At 54.3% G+C, this 21571-nt stretch overlaps 2 protein-coding genes across 4 annotated transcripts; both read right to left on the bottom strand.

Annotated features, from left to right (window-relative positions):
* Window positions 1-390: 390 nt before the first annotated feature.
* ELMO3 (engulfment and cell motility 3) lies at window positions 391-8915 on the bottom strand. 3 transcript variants are annotated; one of them, NM_001256801.2, is made up of 20 exons: window positions 8804-8915; window positions 8686-8726; window positions 7900-7972; window positions 7775-7825; window positions 7167-7336; window positions 6511-6610; window positions 6269-6420; window positions 5928-6006; window positions 5678-5728; window positions 5375-5497; window positions 5079-5210; window positions 4858-4962; window positions 4212-4320; window positions 3908-4044; window positions 3667-3830; window positions 3449-3561; window positions 3225-3329; window positions 2869-2951; window positions 2293-2373; window positions 391-1806 (listed from the first exon to the last, which is right to left on the bottom strand). In NM_001256801.2, the coding sequence occupies exons 1-20, from the start codon at window positions 8879-8881 to the stop codon at window positions 1594-1596; spliced, it is 2160 nt and encodes a 719-aa protein (NP_001243730.1). In that variant the 5' UTR covers window positions 8882-8915; the 3' UTR covers window positions 391-1593. The 3 variants fall into 3 exon arrangements, with proteins under 3 accessions (NP_001243730.1, XP_040562927.1, XP_040562926.1); XM_040706992.2 differs by lacking the exons at window positions 391-1806; window positions 2293-2373 and adding an exon at window positions 2495-2799; XM_040706993.1 differs by lacking the exons at window positions 4858-4962; window positions 5079-5210; window positions 5375-5497; ... (7 more) ...; window positions 8686-8726; window positions 8804-8915 and having other exon boundaries at window positions 3908-4000.
* Window positions 8916-9563: 648 nt separating this feature from the next.
* Window positions 9564-21539, bottom strand: E2F4 (E2F transcription factor 4). Its single transcript, NM_001005835.2, has 10 exons — window positions 21345-21539; window positions 19952-20061; window positions 19359-19520; window positions 19041-19084; window positions 16355-16416; window positions 15755-16040; window positions 15367-15561; window positions 14174-14221; window positions 11923-11967; window positions 9564-11612 (listed from the first exon to the last, which is right to left on the bottom strand). The coding sequence occupies exons 1-10, from the start codon at window positions 21519-21521 to the stop codon at window positions 11497-11499; spliced, it is 1245 nt and encodes a 414-aa protein (NP_001005835.1). The 5' UTR covers window positions 21522-21539; the 3' UTR covers window positions 9564-11496.
* Between the last annotated feature and the right edge of the window lie 32 nt (window positions 21540-21571).

The raw sequence follows: 21571 nt of genomic DNA, 5'->3' as shown, positions 1-21571 counted from the left end.
AGATAACAGCAGGACAAGGGGAAGTGGTTTTAAGTTGAAGAAGGGCAGACTGAGATTGGATGTCAGGGGGAAGTTCTTCACTCTGAGAGTGGTGAGGTGCTGGAACAGCTGCCCAGAGAGGCTGTGGATGCCCCGTCCATCCCTGGAGGTGCTCAAGGCCAGGTTGGATGGGGCCCTGGGCAGCCTGGTGTAGCATTAGATATGGGGGTTGGCGGCCTTGCATGCAGCAGGGGGGGTTGGAGCTTCATGGTCCTTGAGGTCCCTTCCAACCATTCCGTGATTCTTTTCCTGGCACACATCAGCAGAAGGGCAGTGCATGCCCAGCTCTGCCTTGCTCCCTTCCGTGCTCTTTAGCTCTCATCCCCCAAACCTTCGCAAAGGCCACAGCGCTGAGTTCTCCACAAGTGTTTATTGCCCAAATCTGCAGGAGGTGGGGGGCACAGTCAGGGCCTGCCCACCCTGCAGCCTGCAGTTCCAGTGCTCAGACAGCCGCCGGCTCGCAGGCTGCACCCTAGTTACTACAACCAACACCCCCTGGGGAAGCCGTAGGCACGAGGAGGTGCAGGGCACCGAGGTGGGGGGACGTTTGGGCCACAGAGGAGGTAGCTTGTCATAATGCAGTAGTGCAGCAGTGTGACTGGAGTGTGCAATATCCGCCGGGGCGGGGAAGGCACCAAGGTTAACATGAGCAGCTCAGCGCTGCGCTGGGGTTGGGCTCCGGGCATTGAGTCTGCATTGAGCCCATCTCATATTGTGCAAGGGAAGAGGATTCGTACCCTGAACAACCTCTGGGAGCATCCCGCTGCCCTGCCCAGGGCTGGGAGCACTCACAGCAGGGAGAGGGAGGAGAGCAGGAAAAAAAAAATCAGTGCGTTAAGTGCCTGTCTGTCCCTCTGCAATGCTGACCCTGCTGGAAAGCGCTGTCTGCTCAGCAAACCAAGCAGTGGAAGGACTCCAGCCTTTCCTAACTCCTTTTTCACCCAGAGGGGATTCTCCACCCTGAGCAGCTGTGCTGGAGAGGGTCAGGGTGTGTGGTTGTACCGTGGTAATGCTCACCCTCCCAGCTGTCACAGCAGTGTCTGTATGTCCCTCCTCCTGCTGTCCTTGCCCTCCGCCCGCAGTGTGACGGCAGCAGAGGGAGTAAGGGGACAGGATCAGCATGGAGGGGTTCAGCTGTCAAGAAGTGTTTTGTCTCTCCTGCCCGTGGCTCAGGAGCAGAGCAGAGAGGTCCCTTCCCTCTAACAGAGCAGGAGCCCAAAGCTCAATGGCTCAGCCCTGATGCAGGCAGTGAAGGGAAGGTGGTTTGCCCCTGGGATGCTGGTGAGTTCTGTCTGGGCAAATAGCAGAGGTGTGGAAAAGGGGACGGGATGCCCTGCTCACAGCCACCAGCATGGGAAGGGGACAGGCAGCGCACACCCAAGCCCCATCCAAGCACCTGGGCTCGTCCCTTTGGGGACAGAGCCTGGAGGAAGGGTTTTGCTGTTTGGCAGGCAACAGAACGTTTCCAGCTCCAAACATCTCCGAGCTGAATGGGGCAGCCTGCAGAGAGAAGGAGGGGGCACGGGGATTGGGAACGGGGCGGGATGCAGGAACTCACTGTTCTGCATAGCTGAAGTCATAGCAGAAGTTGAGGTTGCTGGGGGGCTTTGGGACAGGAGGGGGGTTGTCGGGGATGCTGATGTTCTCCAGGTCCAGGAGCCGCAGTTTGAGTTCCATGGACAGCAGCACGTCGAGGTCCGTCTGCGTTCGCTCGCTCGTCATCTCCTTGCCCAGAAGCACGTTCAGCCCATCTGTCCACAGGCAAAACTGGAGAAGCAAAGCAGCTCAGGGGAGCTCTGGGCAGCCAGAGAATCCCTGTCTCCATCTGTGGCTCCGAACCCCAGGGCAGAGCAGCTGTATCCAAACGCACCTCCCTCCTTGCCACGCTCACCCCACACCTTCACCCAGCACAGGGCAGCTCAGCCCCCAACTCCACGTCTGACCTTCCCAGCCAGACTGGGTCCTTGTTCACCCCCCAAATCTCGCAGCCAACCAGAGAGCTGCAGTCCTCGCATTCCTCCAGGCCCTCAGCCATGGCTGCACAAAGGCATTTTTGTCCTTTCAGTGCTAGCCCAGCACGCTGGCTGCAGGCCAGGGAACCCCAGCTCCTCCGGGCTACGTAGGGGAGGGTGGGAGCAGTGTCACAGATCACCCTTTAGTGTCCAATTCTAGGTCTGGGAAAGCAGAGAGGGGTCCTCCCTTGCTCAGCCCCCCTTGGCAAGGACGTGCCCTCCTGCAGCCCATGGAGCTCACCTCGTAGCGCGTGGGGGCAACGAAGTTCAGGCAGTATTCCTCCACATCATACACTATGGAGAAGGCGAGCTCCAGGACATCCTATGGGGAATCACAGAACCACTAAGGTTAGAAAGAACCTCTCAGGTCTTGAAGTCCAACCCCAGCCCACCCCCACCATGCCCACTGCCCATGTCCCTCAGTGCCACATCCCCACAGCTCTGGGACACCTCCAGGGATGGAGACTCCCCCACTCCCTGGGCAGCTGTGCCACTGCATCACCGCTCTCTGGGAGCACAAATTGCTCCTAATACCCAACCCGATAGCTGTCCAGGTAGTTAGCCTCTCAGCTGGCTTCTTTCCAGCCCACTGGGATTTGCAGCCTGAAACACCCAGCAGGCCTCCAGCCTCAAGACACACCAAACGCCTGTCCCACACACACGCTCATCTGACCTCCTTCAGAGCCTCCAGCTCCTGGAGCTCCGGGTTGTGGCCAGCACCCTGCGCTGGCTGTGCCCTGGGACACATCTGGAGACGCACAGAGTGACAGAGCACAAGGAGGGACGGGAGCATGCAAGGTGGGGTGAAGGTACTGACCTTGTTCTGCTTTCCAGAGCTCTTCTCCTTCGTGTGTGGACACTCCTTCCCAACGAGCAGCGCCTTCATGTCTGCCACAGGAACTGGGGAGCAGAAAAGCTGTGGCTTTCCTGGGCCTCACCCCCAGAACCACTGCCCACCATTGGGGCAGCAGTGTGAGCAGCTAGGATTTCAGTCACTGCCCCACATGAGTTAAGCACCCCCAGTTACATATCTCCCGCAGCCCACTGCACCTCCAGGGCCACAGCCAGACACATGGCACTCTGATAGTGGGGCAGTTCCCATCTGGAGCACGTAGTAACCGAGGTGTGCAGAGCGCTCCCTTCCCCCTCCCTTTCTTTCTCCCCATCACCTACTTTTCTCTGGCAGGCTCTCGATGGGGGGTGATTGCACCCCTTCCTCCACATCCCCATAGTGCAGCACTTTGTGATTGGGCGACAAGCGGCAGTACCACAGCTTATCTGCAGCAGAAAGGCCCCAGCTGAGACCCCATTAGCACTTCTACTAATGAGCTGCGGTTAATTGCGCCCACCCCGGCCCCCTCTAGGGCAGCCGTGGGGCTGACACTCCTGGCACTCACCCTGGCGCCGGCGGCTGCTGATCTTGCGGAACAGGGTGCCCTCGCAGAGGCGCAGCAGGCGCTGCTGGCGGATCAGCTCCAGGAGCTCCGGCTTCAGCCTCTCACGCAGCTCCCTAGGATGCCAGCCAGGAGATAAGGAGCACGGAGCCTCCAGCGTTCATCCGCTGACCCTTATGGGGTCACCTCCCAGCACGGCCCCCCGCCCACCGCCCACTCACAGCACGGGCACGGCCAGCGTCTCCTCCTGGTGCAGCCGCTCTGTCTGCCGCAGCTTCAGGATCTCGCTGTAGTTCAGCGCGTTCACTCTGGTCTTGAACAGCTCCAGGGAGGTGGGTTTGAGGGACAGGGTCCTGGTGATCTGCTCCCGCACCACCTGCAGCACCTGGGGTGGCCCAGACAGCATCCCCAGTCCGGTGATGCTCCAGGGACACGTGCGCAGCCCCGGGGTCCCGTTATCACCTTATCAAAGTCCTCCTGGGTGGCTCGCATCTCCTTCCACGTCTTGTTCACCAGCTGGATGCAGATGCAGAAGAGCTCTTCAAAGAAATGATCCTGCCCGAAGAACATAGGGTAAAAGGCCTGAGCTGTCTCCGAGCCTGCGGTGAGAAGGACAGATGATGCCACACTCCCATTTTGCTGTACAACTGCAGTATCCAGAAGAACCTGGACATCGCACAGCCCTTCCCCAGCTGTCAGCCGTGGCACAGCCCCTCAGCCACACGTCCCCACCGCTGGGATGGTGCAGGGCTGGGCACACACATACACGGCTCTCCGACGTGCAGGATCTCACAGAGGATCAGGGTGAGCTGGATGCTGCTTCGAGCAAACGGGCACTCGTGTTTGTCCTCACGGCTGCTGTTCTCGAGGACGAACTGGAGGAGAGGAACATCTCCTTGTGTTACATGTACCAGGATCAGTGCTCCCCATGCTCCTCCTGACCGTCCTGCTCAGCTGTCCCCCAAAGAGCTGAGACATTCCTAACAGCAGCGCCCAGCTCTCCCCGGGGCCCAACCCCAGCATCCTCAGCACTGGAGCTATCACAGGCAGAGCAGCTCAGAGCACAGCTAATGCTCTGCACCCACTGACTGCTTATGCCCAGAAACTCAGTGGTAACCAAAGCACTGAAACTCAGTAGAGTGCCACCAGCCTCCAATCACCACTCCTACCCACAGGAAGGGCTGCCCAGGGGGGTGGGGGTGTCCCAAAACCATGGGGATGTGGCACTGAGGGATGTGGTCAGTGGGCACGGTGGGGGTGGGCTCGGTGGTCTCTGAGGTCTTTTTCAACCTTAATGGGGCATCCTGCCCTAGGTAAGGCCAACAAGGGTGGGTCCCAAGAAAGAAAGGATGAGAAGCTGGTGATCCACCAGCACCTTTCTGCTGGGAGATTCCCCAAGCAGGAGCACTCACTCGGCTGTAGGCACTGGGGGTGTGCCTGGAGAAGTACACCATGTTGTCGAGGGCAAGGAGCCCCGGCGGTGCACGGCGCAGGTCCTCTGCTGGGTTGCTGTTGTTCTGGCAAGACACAAAAGAACACAACTGAGCACTTCTCCGAGCAGCAGCACGACAGCAGGTCTAGGGGTGATGCTAAGATCCCACTGAGGCCGGAACACGGATGGTTGGGGCCGCACCATGAAGCCCAGCTTGCGGAACTCCTTGGCGCACAGCGACCGCCGGCGCTCGGTGCTGAAGGTGCCAGCAGGAGCATCACTCTCTGACTCGAAGGCAGCTTGGCGCAGCGACTGGAGGAGCTCCCTCTGCTCCTGGAGGGAGAGCAGAGGGGAAGGACACTGCTGAGCCCTGCGCATCGTGGTCTAAAACCAATGGTGAAAGCCACCGTGCCGGGAAAGGAATACATCCCAAAGGCAAACCTTCACCCGCCCGGACTTCCAAAGGTGGAAGCACAGCAAGGAGAGAGCTCCCAGACCTGTGAGTAGGGGTCCACGGAGGTCCTCATGCGGCGCTCGTGCAGGTTGAGGCTGACGGACTGCAGCACGTAGAGGTAATGGGCCATCTCGTCCCCCAGTGGCTCAGAGCTGTGGATGATGTTCTACAGGAGACTCCGAGTGAGAGGGGACCCCCGGGTGCTCCAGACTCAGGGACCAACAGCCAAAGCCCCGCAGCCCAAAGGGAAGAGGACAGCACCCCAGGGCTGGGTTCTGCGGGCGGCATACGCAAGGAGGGAAGGACAGCAAGAAGCACAGAGCTTTGTGAGAACCCCGCTCCCCACCTTGTGGATGAACTGCCTGATGTTCTTCTCTCTCAGGTACTCCATCATATCCTAGAGGGGAAAGGCTGTGAGATATCCCCAAGCCCAGCACTGCTCTTTCCAGAAAAGCCAAGCGTTCCCTTACAGTCCCCATCCCTGCAGTCCATAACTCTGGGCTCCTGGAAGGGCGCCAGCGATGGGTGCACCGTTGTGTTGGGATCCCCAGTGCCCACCGCCCCGCAGCCCCCCAGTGCTGCCCACCGCCCCATACCCGCCGTTCAGCATCAGTGGCAGCCAACAGCAGTGCAATCAACAGGGCCATGGCCTTCAGCTGCAGCTGGGCGTTCGTCCTGGGGAAGGAGGAAGGAACGCAGTGTCACCAGCTGTGAGGATGACCCCAAGGCACAGCCCTCTCCCCCCCTCACCGTCAAACCCCAACGCAAACTCTGTTCCGTACACCCTAACCCAAACCTCCCCCAGCAATGGGGCAACAGATGCTGAGTGCTCACCAACTGCTTAGGAAGGCACAACGCAACATGGTGCCAGGGATCGCCAGCAAGACCCCCCCAAAAATCCTTTCCAGGGCCACGTTCCCACTGGCTCCCCACTTACACCTGCAGGTGGGTGAGAAGGCGATCCACCGTCACTTCTCTTTTGACGAGCTCAAAGAGGACGCGGCTGCTGGGTACCATGTTCTCCAGGATTGACATGGAGAGCTGCTGGACAGAGGCATCCATGGCGTTCATGTTGACATAACTCACGATCTACAATAACAGAAACCATCAGTACAAGGCAGGTCGAGCCTGCGGGTGTCAGCATCAACACGGGCAGCCCACGGCACAGGAGTTGTGTACTTTTTTGATGAAGGCTGCACTAAGAGTCTCCCAGGAGACGAAATCGTGCTCCATCAGCTCCATGAAGGCCTTCAGGGTGTGAGCGAGGATCTCCCCTGTACTGGAGAAATGGGAGAGCAAACTGAGCAAGGATGGGTCCGGACACCCTGCAGTGAGCACAGTAGGGCAGGACCCATCGATGCGCACCCATCCGTTGTGCCCATTGGGGGCTACAGCAGAAACAACCAGAAAAGCAAATGGAAGAGAACGAAAAGAATGGCAGAGAATGCTGCTGGGTAGGAAACCAGACTGTGGCTTAGTCATCCGAGGAAGGGGAAGTGCAAGTTACTGGAAAGCTACAAAGACCATTGGGGAAACCAAAACCACCTCAGATCCCACCCACTGCTTCCAAGAAACATGCACTTCGCTGTGTCGTTTTGGGGTTTGGCATCCAGAGGAGATGCCCCATTGTATATTGAGAGGAAGGCATTGGGGCGGCACTGGTGTGGCACTCAGGGGTTTCTCAAGCTGCCTGTAGATCTCTCACAGCCAAAAACTTCAGGCAGGGGGATTATCAAGGCCAAAAGAGGCCACCAGTGAAGCCCAGCTTAGAGCTCGTACAGCAATAGCAAAGGAGAAGGCAAGAAGTGCAAGGAAATTCCCCTTCTGATACTCACTCATTCCCTTCCTCCACAATATAGAAAATTTGTTTCAAGCCATTCCTGTTGATAAACTCCTGAGCAAAGGTAACATCCTGGGAGAGGCTTGCAAGCTTCTTCAGTGAGTCAGTCTTCACGTCCACGTTGTTGCTCTGGATCCCGCTGTACAACCTCTCTGCTTCTTGGTCCTACCAGGAAGGAAAGAATCAAGCCACAGGGGCTCATCGAAAGGCAGCAAGAGACCTGGAGGCAGAGGCTGGAGGAGCTGAAGTGTAGGAAGGAGGCGAGGAGGGGTCTGAAAGAGAGCAATCAGAGCAGAAACCAGCAGAGCTGAGGAAGGAAGTCAGACCGGCACTGCACTAAGTGCACTTGACGTGTCCAAAGTGCTTCCCAAAGACTGAGTTAGTTTCTCTTCATGCTCCCCAAAGATCTACTGAGGGAGAACGAAGGTTGAGACAGATCTCTCTGTTATTTCTGCTTTGTCTGAGCCACCGAGAGGAGCTGCCATGAGCGAGGTGTCACTGAGCAAGGCAGAGCTGGGGCCTTGGAGGGCCACATCGCCCCACGGCAGGGAGCAGTGGGCTGACCCCAGCGCCCGCATTCGCAGAGGGAGACAGGAGATGTACCGGAGAGGTGGTCAGTCGCAAGATGCTCCCATTCTTAATCTCCCCGCGGTTCTGTGAAGAGGAAGGGAAGGGGTGAGGGGCACACAGAGCTACCAGGGCCGGGGACCGGGTGGGTGACCGCTCACCGACTCGGTGATGTACGTCTGGCGCCCGTCGGCGTACTGCAGGGCATAGCGCTCCGCGTTGGGCAGGCTCCACCTGCAGTGACATGCAGCAGGTCATGGAGGAGGGCTGGTCCTGGCCACCACAGCCCAGCGTCCCAACCGTGCCCCATGGCTGTGGCCTGTGACAGCCCAGCGGAATGCCACACACTGCCCGTTGTGATCTGATGGGCCACCACAGACTGATCCCACCCAGTGGGCCACCACAGGCTGGTGACCATCTGTGACAATCTGATGGCTCACCATGGACTTATCATCATCTGCCATGACCTGATGAGCCGCCACAGGCTGGTCAACACCTGTCATGATCCAAGGAGCCATGACACGCTGGTCACTGCTCATCGTGACCCAATGGGCCACCAAAGGATGGTCACTGCTCATCGTGACCCAATGGGCCACCGAAGGATAATCACTGCTCATCGTGACCCAATGGGCCACCGAAGGATGGCCACTGCTCATTGTGACCCAGTGGGCCACCAAAGGATAATCACTGCTCATCGTGACCCAATGGGCCACCGAAGGATGGTCACTGCTCATCGTGACCCAATGGGCCACCGAAGGATAATCACTGCTCATCGTGACCCAATGGGTCACCAAAGGATGGCCACCGTCTGTCACAACCCAACGGGTCAGCACCCACCACGACTCGATAGGCCACCACAAGCTGGTCACCACCTGCCACGACCCAGTGTGCAACCACAGACCGGTCACTACATGGCTGCAGCCCACTCCCGGTCCCCAGCTACTCACGCATCGCAGACGTCCTTGAGCACAGCGGCCAGCGGCTTGCTCTGCGGGCGATGGAAGGGGAGAGCCGTGAGCGGACGGCGGCAGCGGGGCGGGGGGCCGCGGGGGGGCCGGGCGGTACCTGCTGCAGCTCGATCAGCTGCGGGATGGCGCCCACCATCTGGATGGCGATCTTCACCACGTCCTTGGGAGGCGGCATGGCTCCCCGCCGCACCGCGCCGCAGTTCCGGGTCTCTGCCGCCACCTCCCCGCCCCTGGGAGGGCCGGGCCGGGCCGAGAGGCCGCCGGGGAGGGAGTCCCGAGTGGGGCCGGAGCGGGGCGGGCACGGCCGTCCTCCTCACCTGAGCTGACGCAGGTGGGGCGGCCCCATCCCGTCCCGTCCCGCCCCGTCCATCCCGTCCCATCCATTCCTATTCCATCCATCCCCCCATCCCACCCCGTCCTATCCTATCTGCTCCACCCTGTCCAATCCCGTCCCATCCTATCCGTTCCTATTCCATCCATCCCCTCCGTCCCACCCCGTCCCACCCATTCTCATCCCGTCCCATCCATCCCACCCTTCCTGCCCTTTTCCATCCCATCCCATGCATTCCCATCCATTCCCACTCCATCCATCCCACCCTGTCCCACCCCGTCCATTCCAATCCATCTCCACCTCACCTCATCCTCTCCCTTCCCATCCCATCCCACCTTGCCCCATCTTGTCCAGTCCAGTCCCACTCTGTCCCATCTATCCCCATCTCATCCCATTCCATCCATCCAATCCCATCCATCCCAATCGTGTCCCATCCCTTCCCTCCTGCCCCATCCCATCCATTCCCATCCCATCTTGTCCTGTCCAGTCCCATCCCATCCTACCCCATCCCTATGAGCAGCACAGCCTCTGGAAAGGGTTCGTTTATTCACTCAACAACTGTACAAATATTACAGGCAATTTTCTTTTCCTTTGCAAAAAACAAAACAGAAGTATAAAAATAATCTTTATATAGGAATCAAAGTTCATCTGTTAATCTTCTCTACATCTTTTTTTTTTCCTTTTTTTTTTTTTTTTTTTTCTCTTTTCTCCAAAGCAGTTGCAAACATGAACACGTGGAGGGAGCGAAGGTCGGGAGCGACAGAGGGAAGGAGGGCTGCCGGACAGCACGTGGGCTCCATGCTCAGCACCCACACGTCTCCATCTCACCCACTGTGCTGCCCACTGCCATCAGCTACAAAGGGTTCGAGGTTGTCCATTCCTATTGAATTCATTGCGCTATTCCTAAGGGGTGCTGCTGCGTCCCACGGCGCAGAAAGGAGCAGGTCTGCTGGAGGAGCCCCACAAAGAACAAAACAGCACCAGGAGATGCGTTGGAAAGAAAGGACTCAAGCATACGGCCTTCTCACCTCTGCGGGTGCCAAGCGTTGAGTACGTCCTGCTCATACCCCGTCACTGCTGGTGCTGGCTGTGAGCTGCGGCTGTGGGAAGCTGGGCTTCCCTATGGCAGTTTGCAGAGCAGGAAAGGCTCCGTGGGACGGCTGCGACTGCTGGGCTGGCAGGAAGATGTGCAAAACTGACAGTCAAATGTGACCCAAAAGCAACGTTGGGGTTTGCAAAGTACAACAAATCCAGGAGGGCTTTTTACTCCAACAACAGCAAAAAAGAAAGAAATGCATGGGCTCCATGGCTGCTCATCAAAAAGAAAGAGAGAAAAAAACACTCCAAAGCCACCTCAACAGACCTTCCATTAAAGAGCAACCTCGTGACAAAAAAGATGCAGAAAGGCATTGCGCTGTGCAGCAATCTGCCACAGGATCAGGGAGCACAGCATGAAGACCAGGGCAAATTCATATCCGTAGGAAGGCCGGCCCTGAGCACATGCGAAGGAGGAAAAAAACGGGGGGAGGGGGCAGAACAAAACACTATTTTGACAACGCCTGTGAAACTCGTCGTGGCAAAGTACTACTGAATCATTCCTGCTTGGTCGCCTTTACAACAGTTGAAGGCTCAAGTGCAATGCTGGAGAATAGCTAGATGCTAATACGAGCGGTGTCTGATGTACTTGGAATACCTTAAAGGCACCAGCTGGAGCAGTCTTAACCTTTCAAGCAACTCATAAGAAGAAAACATTAATACTGGCACCCTTCTTAGCCCTGTAGGAACAGCACAGCTGCTGGGCTGTGCATCGGGTGAGCAAACACCACGGGAGAACTGGCATTCCTGCTGAGGCACAGCAGGGAAACTCTCAGCTCAGCTCCCGGGTCCTACTGGGAGGGGCAGCCAACAGAGAAAAGTGCTTTGTCTTGTAAAACATACTACCTTGGATTGGAGTCACTGGAACAAATGGACCCTTTGGTGCCGTTGGTTTGCTTTTTGTTGATGTCATTCTAGGATATAACACCCACACTGAAACTGACTACCTCCGGGCTTGTGAACCGATCATGCTATCAGGGCTCCGTGTAGCAGCTGGTACCTAGGAGGTGCAAAGTGCCTCTAGGAGTGCAGGAAAACCAAGGCATGCAGATCTGAGGAAGCTTGGAGAGGCACCTGGGCAAACTCGACAAATCACAGACCCTCTGAAGCGATGCCCAGAATCCAGTGAAGAGAGAGATGCAGTGAGGTGAGGTCAGTCCTTGCACGTGCAAGACAGGAGGAGAAAGAAGTGACGGGGAGGCTCCCGGCCTCCGAGTCCACATCTCTTGCTTCTGAGTTCATATGAGAGTATCTCTGATTCGCTCACTCGTCGAGCTCTAGCACAAAAGGAATCCAAAAATAGACACTTTCCAAAGAGTTACAAAAGGGTCTGTGTGTGCGTGGCTCACAGCCGCACTGAGAAGTCAGAGGTTAAGGACAGGCACATCGAAGAGGTCACAGACGCCTTCGCTCTCATCCAGGTTGTAGATGTAGTCATGATCTCCAGGAGGAGGGGAGAGGCGGAGCAAGGGAGCAAACACTAGAAGAGAAAAGCCAGCAGTTGGTTACAAGGCTCAGCACTCCCACAGCTATCCTGGAGCTGAGCCACCGTGGGGCCTCGTGGCCTGCAATCCTTTAGATTGCCTCTCATCAGCCTTGAAGCACTGAAGAGGCTCATCTGCTCCTCATGCATCGCTCACAGCCTGGCACAACAGTGAGAACTATGCCCTGAGCCCAGAACAATGAGGGCAAGGCTGTGAATGCAAGGCTGTCACCTGTAGGAAGGCACACAGGACTGGTCTTCTGCTCCAGAAAGGCCACACCACGAGGGGGAAACTCTTGAGACTCACCTTCAGATGACATCAGCTCCTCCAGCAGCTCAGAGTTCATACATTCTAGGGAAGAGAAACACAGTAAGCAACGCGCTCTGATTTCTGCTCTGTGTGTGTGTAGTTTCCCACCCTTCCCAGTTTTTTCTGGTCCTCCCCATGCCACCCCTTTTTGGGCTAAGGCAAGGTGAGTGCAGGCAGTGCCAGCGGGAAGCTCAGCCTCCTGCCCTGGGCAGAGGACCATTCAGTCAGCACCAAAACATTCTGCAGGAGGTTCCTGCCTGCTTAGCTCAGCCACAAGCCCAGTGCTTTCACATGAAGGGCGATGCCTTATCCCTGCAGTGGTGTGCTAGCTGGAGTCCCAAAGGAAACTTTCCCACACGCATCTGAAATTGAGGTGGTAAAGCCTGATGCACACCTCAGTTACATACACTGACTTGGCTAGAGTGGGGAGGAAAAACAGAAAGAGAAAGAAGCTGTTCCAGGAGCAGCAGAACTAATCAGTGTCTCCAGATTCATGCAGATTCGTCCTCTTTGTCCCTCCTAATTGGATCCCTTCACTCCACGGCTGTGATATGCCATGGTAGGTTGGCTGGTTGCCCACCAGCAAACATCTGAGCTCTGCATATCCTTCCCTAATGGGCCATTAACTGCTCTCTACTCTACTGCCCACACAATGCTGTAAACAAAAATTATCTCCAAAATGTCGTTCCTTTCTCCAGTGATGTTGATCTTGGCTAGCAGAACCATGAAGCACTTGAAAGGTTGGCAGGCAAGCAGCCAGGCCAAGCATGTGCAAGCAGATCTTTTCCTTTCAGAAGCTAAGTGTTGGGAAACAACATTCTGAATCCCTCTCTCACTTCACCACGAGAAATAGTGATGATCTCAATCTGCCCGGCCAGGGTGAAGTGATCTTTCACAAAAGAAACTGAGATGAGCCTGTCTTCAGGACACTGATTCACTGCAGGCCATTTCCTAGAGAACAGGAACCTACCTGCCTAGTTCCATGCTGTGAGATGAGAGGATTATAACTAGGAGTCACCAGAGAGGAATACTACTAGTTAAAATAAACAGCAGTAAAATACAGAACCTACATTTTTAGACTTTCTTCAGTAGATGAGGGTAAAACAAGCAAGGTCCTTTACACCTTCACTCCTGGATCTGAACTTCACCCCTCCAAACCAGGAGGAATAGTGCATAAAACAGCATGCATTACTGCAGATAGCAAACCTCTCCTTCACAACAGTGTCCAGAGAGTCCCACAATAGTTAGTTTGGCTTCAGCCGTACCTTCTCCACAGGTTTGCACCCTGCAGCACCTTATGTTCCACCCTGCAAAGAATGAGCTTTACTCTCCATACATGTTCAGTCATTACCAAGACCTCACGGTCTACAGCAGTGGATTCTCCAGCACTGGGCTGAGCATGGAGGAATGGTGTTCTCCAGGTTGACTGTGGCATTTAGGACTGTGGGGTTTTTAAAGCAAAGGCTCTGCTTTCACAGAAAAACCACTGGAGCAGAGAACCAGGGGCTCCAAGGAACAACTGTGACATGTTCTGTAACCACCACAAAGTGCTTGTGTGTACTCAGCTCTGCCATGCTTTGAGGCTAGGAAGAATTACAACAGCACTGAAAGGAAAGACTGGAATCCAAGCGTGCACATGTAAAAATATGCTTCCCAGTTTAGGCTTATGTTAGAGCAAATTCTGGCACCTTGCACCTCTTCTGCCCTCAGCCCAAAGTCCATCATTAGGTAGCAACAGTCAAACTTACCTTGGACAGAGGCAGAACTGACACAAGTAACAGCATTCCCTCCCCAGGTGCACCCCTAAAACCACTGGGGGTATTTCAAGGACAGCAAATGATCTCCCCAGAATATTTGCTTGGATTAGCTTTGGGCAGGCTACAGCTGAAACAAGACTATCAGGGATTCTGCTGGTAGCTCTAGGTGGCGCAGGCAAGTTGGAAGAGGAGTGTGGGAAGGCAGAACACAGATTAGTGCTGGCACGGGGCCTGAAAAGCTCTCATCTGTACACTGTAGGGGCAAACTTGAACAGAGACGTTGCTGGTAATATGAAGACAGAAAAAAAAGAAGAGTGCCTAACTACAAGGAGAGAGCTAGCAGCTACCATAAGCACCTTAATTAAACACATCTGCAAAATGATCCAATAGGGAGTGAATAAAACAGACATTAAAAAACATGAATAAACTTCACACAAGCTTCTGTGGGCACATAGGTGCAGAATGAGGCTGTGGTCAGGGTGTGAACGTACCTCTCGTTGGATCAAACATCTCTGACAGCTCTTTGGGAAGCTCCAGCACTGTGAATATAACAAACCCAATGATTTACATGGTTAAATGAAGCATCTGAAATACTTTACAGCTTAATCACCCACTGCCCTGCTATCCCCTCAGTCCTTATGCACCCAAATCACGCCACACTGCTCAGAAATTCCTCTCCCATGCCCCATGTCAAATACATCAGCTGAAATGAATGATGAACTGATGAAATGAGCAGTAAAATACTCAAGCTCTACTACTTTGAAGAAATCTGTAGGAACACCAATGCATGAACACGTTATCACAGTTGACAGCTCTAGAGTAATTGAGTGTATGAAACTTCACACAGCATCAGGTTCTGCACAACACCTTGATTTGTCATGCACAGGATAAGGACATGCCTTCAGATGGTCAGCACAGCCCCGCTGGGCTAGGGTGAGCTCTGTGCAGATCAGATGCTTGATGCCACAGTCCAAGACTAGTCCAAGATGGAAAAGAACTGCACAAGCAACGTTTGAGGAAGGTTTCCTCTTCTAACACTTAAGTACTTCTGCAGGGAAAGTAAGCTTTGAAGCATTAAAGCACAGTGTCTTATCCAGAGGATGCTTTTCTGTCTGTGGACCAGCCTGCCATTTCCCAGCCCGAAGCTAAAATTTCTGTGTTTAAAGCCCACTGCACCTCAGCAAGCACACCAGGAAGTTTCCCAGACACATACTAGAAGACCAATAAGACCATAAGATTGCTAGAGATAGATAAAGTACTTCTGAGCAAAGGAGAAAAACAGAGACTAGAGCTCTCCTAATAATCTAACAAGTTACAAGAGTGCTGTTAGTAAAGGCTTCGCAGTCTGAAAACTCAGACCTACTACTACAGAAGGGGCTGGAAGGGAATAATCCCACCTAGAACAGCACGGACACGTCACATGAGCATCCCTTGTGGCTTTTCTAGTACTAGCATCACAGGCAATGGCATGGCACTAGACATGTGCATCTCTGCACCAGGTTCCCCAGCACCCACACACAGCTGTGGCCCTCTCCACCAAGGAAATGCCTCTTCACTGCTCATGGGGTCTGGCTGACAGTGAAGGCAGAACAGAGTTTAGCTCACTTCCCTGGGGCCACCGACCCCTCCCTCCCTCCCAGTGGCACAATCTGGAGAGGCAGACAAACCAAGGGCGCATACTCACTTCCTGCAGGATCAGGTTTGATTGGCTCAAAGGAGGCAGAGGGGCTGGGTAGGACGGAGCTGCTGTCCAGCGAGGCAGAGGACTGCAGCAGCTGTGTGTCCAGCCTGGCTGTATGGCCGCTGGGTGCAGACACATTGCTGAGGGGGTCAAGGTCACTGCTGCTGCTCTTGGACTCCACCACTGAGATGCTGCATTCTGGAAGGAGCCACAGACACACACAGTATTTCCATTAGCACCTCCAGTCCCACTAACTTGAAAGCAAAGGTTCGGTGCAGCAAGCACAGAGCTGCTCCCTTTGCCAGGAGCTGACAGTGCTGTACGACCAGGTGCGTACTGCCCCGTTGGTTGGCAACCATCCCATTTCTGCTTTCTGCAACCTCCTTCTCACCTGTGCTCGTGTCTTTCTGCTCAGGAGGGCTGTGATCCTGAGTGCTGGAAGGTGTTGGCGTTGAGGGCTGGGTGCTGCTGGGGACAGATGCCTCCTGGAAGTGGGCAAGCGGAGGGATCTGTGGTTTCGAGGGTGCAACTGCCTGGCACTGGATGAGGTCTTCAGGGGGTGGGACAGGTAGCACTACTGGAGGAGAGCTCCAAGCATCCTTGTTTACTAAGAGAACATCAATCGGACCGCTGGTGCTCTTCAGATGGATCTGATATTTCTTCTGCCTACTTGGGCCCTGAGAAAAGTCAGAAGCAAAACACAGACATACATTAAGAGCCCCCTCCAAACAGGAGTTTCTCAGTGGCAAGACGTGCTGTCCAGGCAGGTCAGGACAGTTCACCTCTCAGCAGCTCTCTCCGGAGCTCCCACACTTACTCAAGCACATCTAAATGACAGAGCTTCTTGGCAACTATTTAATAGTTGGAGCCTTCCTGGAGTTGCCAGTTCCTCCAACTCCCTCCCAACTCCCAGCACGCTCAATCCAGCAACACTCCCCCACAACACACACATACCACACAGCTGCTCTCTATCCGTGCATTTCTCACTCACCTCAGGGATGGGAACCTCTAGGCGTGTGCCTGAAGGGGCTCGAATTGCAAGGAGGGTATCTCCTGTGAAAACAGACTGGTCAGCACTCAGAGGGCACGGGCTGCTCTGATGCTGACAAAGAGCCCCTCATCTCCTGCACTTCCCAAAGTCCACACAGCTTTCCCTCCTTTGGAGGACTGCCATTTACACCCACTCGAGCTGCCAAGCGTACTGTAGAGCTCTGAATGTACCAACCCTGAGGGCATAAAGAACCTGCAAAACTTCTTTCCAAGCAACCCTTCAGAGAAAAATCAAGGTCTTTTTTTTCCAGCAGATTCCTTCACAGGTCTCACTCATATTCCCCAACCTGAATTGTGAACAGAACAGCACACAGCTGGAAGAGCTGCCCTGCCAGCAGAGACAGCACAGGAGCCAGGCAGCTAATAGCACAGGAGCCTCACGTGTACCAACACCTGAAGCCAATGCTCCCTTGCCTCTATCAGCAAGAGTTGGCTGGTGCTGGCTGTGGTGAGCACAGAGACACAAAGAGCCAGGCTGACAGAATCATCGCCCTTCCAAGTCCTGCGGCTCCTTCAGAACACAGCAATCCCAGATGAGCAGCAAACCTGCATCCAGGTTTATATTTAACACAAGAAATGTGAATGGGGAAATACCAGCGCTGTGAACATTAGCCATAGAAAGACCGAGCAGTTAGCAGCTTTCAGTTTGAACGTTTAAACTTTGGTGTAGTTTGTGTCCACACTTCGCCAATGTCCTGCATGAAGCTTCATGGACAATCTTCTCTATCCACAGAGCAATGGAAGAGCAGACAGCAGAAGAGCACATCTTTCTATTTCAGGCAGCCAACTAAAGGTCAGATCAGCAAAAGCGCAGGGATAAGACTACACATACCACAAGATTTGTGGATAAGATGGGAGTCCTTTAACGAATCTGTACTTAAGGAAAACATTGTTAAAAGACGTTAAAAAGGCGTAATAAAGCCCAAAGAAAGCTCAAGCTTAGAGACCCAATAGCCTCCACAGCGCAGGCACTGCCTTTCTATCTCTCTTGATAGCTGAGTCCCAAATATTTTCACAAAGCAATCAGTGCACGGTGTGTTTCCACTTCCTTTTTGATTCTGCAAGCACAAAGCATGTCACAATAGAAGGCAAAACTCTGTTTCCCAGTCACTAAGAACTAACATAGTCTCACTTATTTTAAATTCAGGTGAAGAATTCATATTTGACAGGAATACAAACACGCAAATCTCTAAGTCCTAACTCACTTGAAGAAAATGACTTTAATCGCAGTCAGTAAGAATAAAAAAGGACCTAAAATTCAGCCTTCCAACACAAGAGCTCTGACACAGAACCTCTGCAAGGCTCAGACACTCGGCAGGAGGGGGGAGCGGACTCTGTGTAAAGAATATTCATGCAGCAAAACTGAGCACACACCAAACAAAGGGAAAACACAGCTCAGGCTTCTGTTCCAAAGGATTTCAGACCTGTCCTCGCTAAGATCTCATCTTCTCTGTGCTTTTTGGTGTGGTCTGACCTCAGATGCAAACTCTTTTAGAAAAAAACAGGTGCAATAAAATGCAAAATGCTCAATCAACCAAGCAATAATCTGTCTGCTGGTCTCCAGGAAGCTCCTGCAGGCTGTTACAAACTACGTGGCCCCAAGCACTGTCAAACTGAAAACAACCCCTGCACCCAAGAAGCACGACCTTAAACCAGAAGAAACAGTAAAGCGAGAGGTGGTGCACATGGATTAGCAGCAGGAACTCGAGCAGGATAAACTCTGGTGAACAAGGAGGACAGTGCAAGAAAGAAAAGATGATGGATGAATGGAAGAACTGATGCAGTGCAGCATAAGGAGACTGCTTGGAAGAGTGAGCAGTCAGACAAGGGTGAGATTATGCACAGCTGGGGCGGGCAGGATAAGCAGCTTCCACCTTGAGCAATCTGAGGCAAGCAAGCAGATGTAGGCTGCAGAGGGTCAGGAGGGGGCAGGCATTCACTGAAGCAGAAAGCAGCTCTGAGTCCACACTGCTACAGCTGAGAAGGCTGCCACACTGCACGCAGGATATTTCTGGCCCTGCAGCTAGCACTGCAACTGCCAACAGAGAGGAAACAAAGACTCCTACAGTTTTCTTGCCACTTTTGCCCCACAGGGAAGTGAAGCCAAGGCAAGAAGCGCATTCCCTTCTGTCCTGCTCTTCACTACCTCCTCTTTGCTCTCCTCTTGTTAAAAGGCATGATGCAGCTGAGGGAACACTGCTACGCTATTTTCCTGCTTACACCCAGATTTCTACCGTACAGTAAACTTTTCTTTCTATTACTACATTTGTATTGTCTGCTTGAGCTGTCAAAATAAAGGGCTTGCAACGTAACATACACACCCGCAGAGTGACACACAGCAAAGTACTTCCTTAAGAATTGCTCATGTGTTCATTTAAACACGAGTGCAAGGACAACTCCTGCTCCCTCACCTCTGATGGTGACAACAAAGCCACAGTTCAGTGGTTCCCAAACCAAAGGATGGCAGCAGAGCTTGAAGCACATTTTCCACGATGCTTACTAGGCAGCCCATGCTCAGGCCCAAGCCAAGATGTGCTGCCTCCTCTTTCTTGGAGAAAGGAAAGCAGCTGGGATAGGCTGACAGGACTGCAGCATTATATCTTTATGATGCAGCACCATTTCCTCACCTGTGAAGCACTTGCAGATATCTTCGTGTGTCACATAAGCTAGCGTTTGGAAGGTTAAGGAGAAAGGCTGCAGTTCCCTGTGAAGACAGAACTCAAAGGGCACCTGGAGTTTCCTTCCTTTCTGAGCACAATAAACGTTGCAAAGGAAGCTATTTCCTATACTGGGCAGCGTTCCTCTGCTTCCAAAGGGGGCACGACCTCCCCACCCTTTCAGAGCAGATCCTCCAGCAACATGAGGTGCCCCCAGCAGAGCACTGCCAGCCCAGCCCCAGCTCCTGCCTTCCAGCCCTGAGGAATGGCCAGCTGACAAAAGGATATCAGTTGTTCTGCACGTCTTCTGTGACATTTTTGATGCTCTGCTGAACCCACATCTTCTGCTTCTCCAGCTCCTGCTCCTGCTGCTCCAGGTCTTCTATATCTGCCTTCAGCTCAATAAGCTTGTGAGCAATCTCACGTGTGTTGCAGCCAGGACCCACCCCCCTATGCAGAGCAAACAGCAGTGACACACATCAGCTAAGACATCAACCAAAAAGACCCAGCCTCTGAGAGCTGCCACCTCCCCTCCTGCCCCCTTTATCACACAACAAGGCCAGAGAACCTCACCTGTGCACACTCGGCAGCCCCACACCATCATCCAGCACAGCACCACTCGGTGCATCCTCCTACATCCCGCAGCCCAGCAGGGCTCTTCCCCACCTCCAGCACCATGAAAGGTACCTTTTCTAACTCAAGACATGGAAATACCAGCTCTGCTGTAAAAGTGATGTGCCATACACACTTCAGCATTCCTCATTACTACCATCAGCACAGCTCAGCACAGGCCACTGAGGAACCAGCAGAAAGGCACCCAGAAGACAGGACCTTGGACTAGAAGGGACCCGTGAATGACTTAAACCTTCTCTGTCACTCACTTCCACTGGATACTGTTCTTTGACTTCTTCTCGATCAGCCCAATCCCTTCCAGGACATTTGTGATATCATAGATTCGTCGTTTCTGTCGCACAGCCAAGGTGTCTGCAGCCTGCAACAGAAGTCAGACATTTAACTCCAAACTCCCAGTCACATTTCTCTCCTTCTTGCCTGTCAGGTTAACTCCTGACCAATCTGCCTGCTCACCATCCCACACTGCTCCTCAGCAGCAAGGCAGGGCTACAAGCCTGGCAGCCTAAACGTTCAGTGCTCCTCCAGCATAAGAGAGATGGGAAGCTGAATGTAGAGGGCTGTCTGACTGACAACAGTTTAGCAAAGCTGACATTCAAAAGGCCTTTTATATCTAAACCTGACGCCAGCTGGTAGAGAACGGACACAACATCAGGAGGCTGAGTCCTCTGGAAATGGCTACAAGGAGGACAGTAAGCACGGGTGCAAGGACAGAGCACTGGAACAGGCTGCCCAAAAGGCTGTGGTGTTTCCTTCTCTGGAGGTATTCAGAACCCACCGGGATGCTTTCCTGTGTATTCTAATCCAGGAACTTGCTTCAGCAGGGGGGCTGGACTACGTGAACTCCAGAAGCCCCCTCCAACCCCTACGATCCTGTGATCCTGACACTTTGAAGGACCCTCCCCTCACATTCAGGAGGCACCAGGTGGTGCTGATATTGTTTCCACATGGCAGTGTAGCACTAGCAAGACCGATGCCGGTCACACAGTGGTGTCACACAGAGGGCAGTGCAGAAACGACTTTCCCCTCTCACACTCCAGGACTTTGGTGACCCTACACAAATCACATGAACAAATATGACCCCCACTGAAATGACAGCTTAGGGAACGTTGCTCTTCTGCCCAAATCCAAGGAGGCAGCAGATTGGCACAGGAGAGTACAGCATTCAGCGGCCAGGGGACTGCCCCAGGCCACGCACTTTCAGCACACTCTCTGGTGCTCACACATATAACCCACCTTAGAGAGGTTTCTATAAGCCACAGTGGAATTTCACATGCAGAAAAGGCTTGGCTTTAAGTGCTGCACATACCATACAGGCAGGGTTCCTTTGTCAAGATCTTGAAAAAGAGTACATTCACCCAATGCTCCCCCACAGCCTGACCGGACAACCTGTGCCGGGGGTGGAGCAGCCCACGGCTGCCTTCCTTCTGCTTGGAGGGCACGGTGCAGAAGGCCGCGCTGTCTGACGGGAAAAGAACCGGAGGGCCACACAAGCAGACAGACACAGAGTGCGGGACGTGCAGCAGCAGCAGGGCGGCGGCAGGAGAGCAGCCCCAGCGTGCGGCCCGCCCTCCCCACGTTCCTCCCCCCCCTCATACAGCAATGCCCCCGGCCGGGCCTCCCCAGCCTCCGGCGGCCCCGCACCAGCTTCAGGTCCAGCACGCCGTCCTTGGCCTCCTGCAACAGCGACACGAACTTGGTGGTGAGCAGCCCCAGGCTCTTCTCGTGCCGGCTGGGCGCCCCGGCGCCCCCGCTCCCACCGCCTCCACCTCCTCCTCCGCCGCCTCCAGCCCCGGGGGGTTGCGGCCCGCACTCCGCCATCTGCCCGCCGCCGGCTCCGGGCCCGCCGCGCTTCCGCTTCCGGTTCGAGG

The sequence above is a fragment of the Gallus gallus genome, chromosome 11 (genome assembly GCF_016699485.2).
Source record: "Gallus gallus isolate bGalGal1 chromosome 11, bGalGal1.mat.broiler.GRCg7b, whole genome shotgun sequence".
NCBI lineage: Eukaryota > Metazoa > Chordata > Aves > Galliformes > Phasianidae > Gallus > Gallus gallus.
Note: the sequence above shows the minus strand (reverse complement) of the source record. Positions and strands in the feature narration are given on the sequence as shown.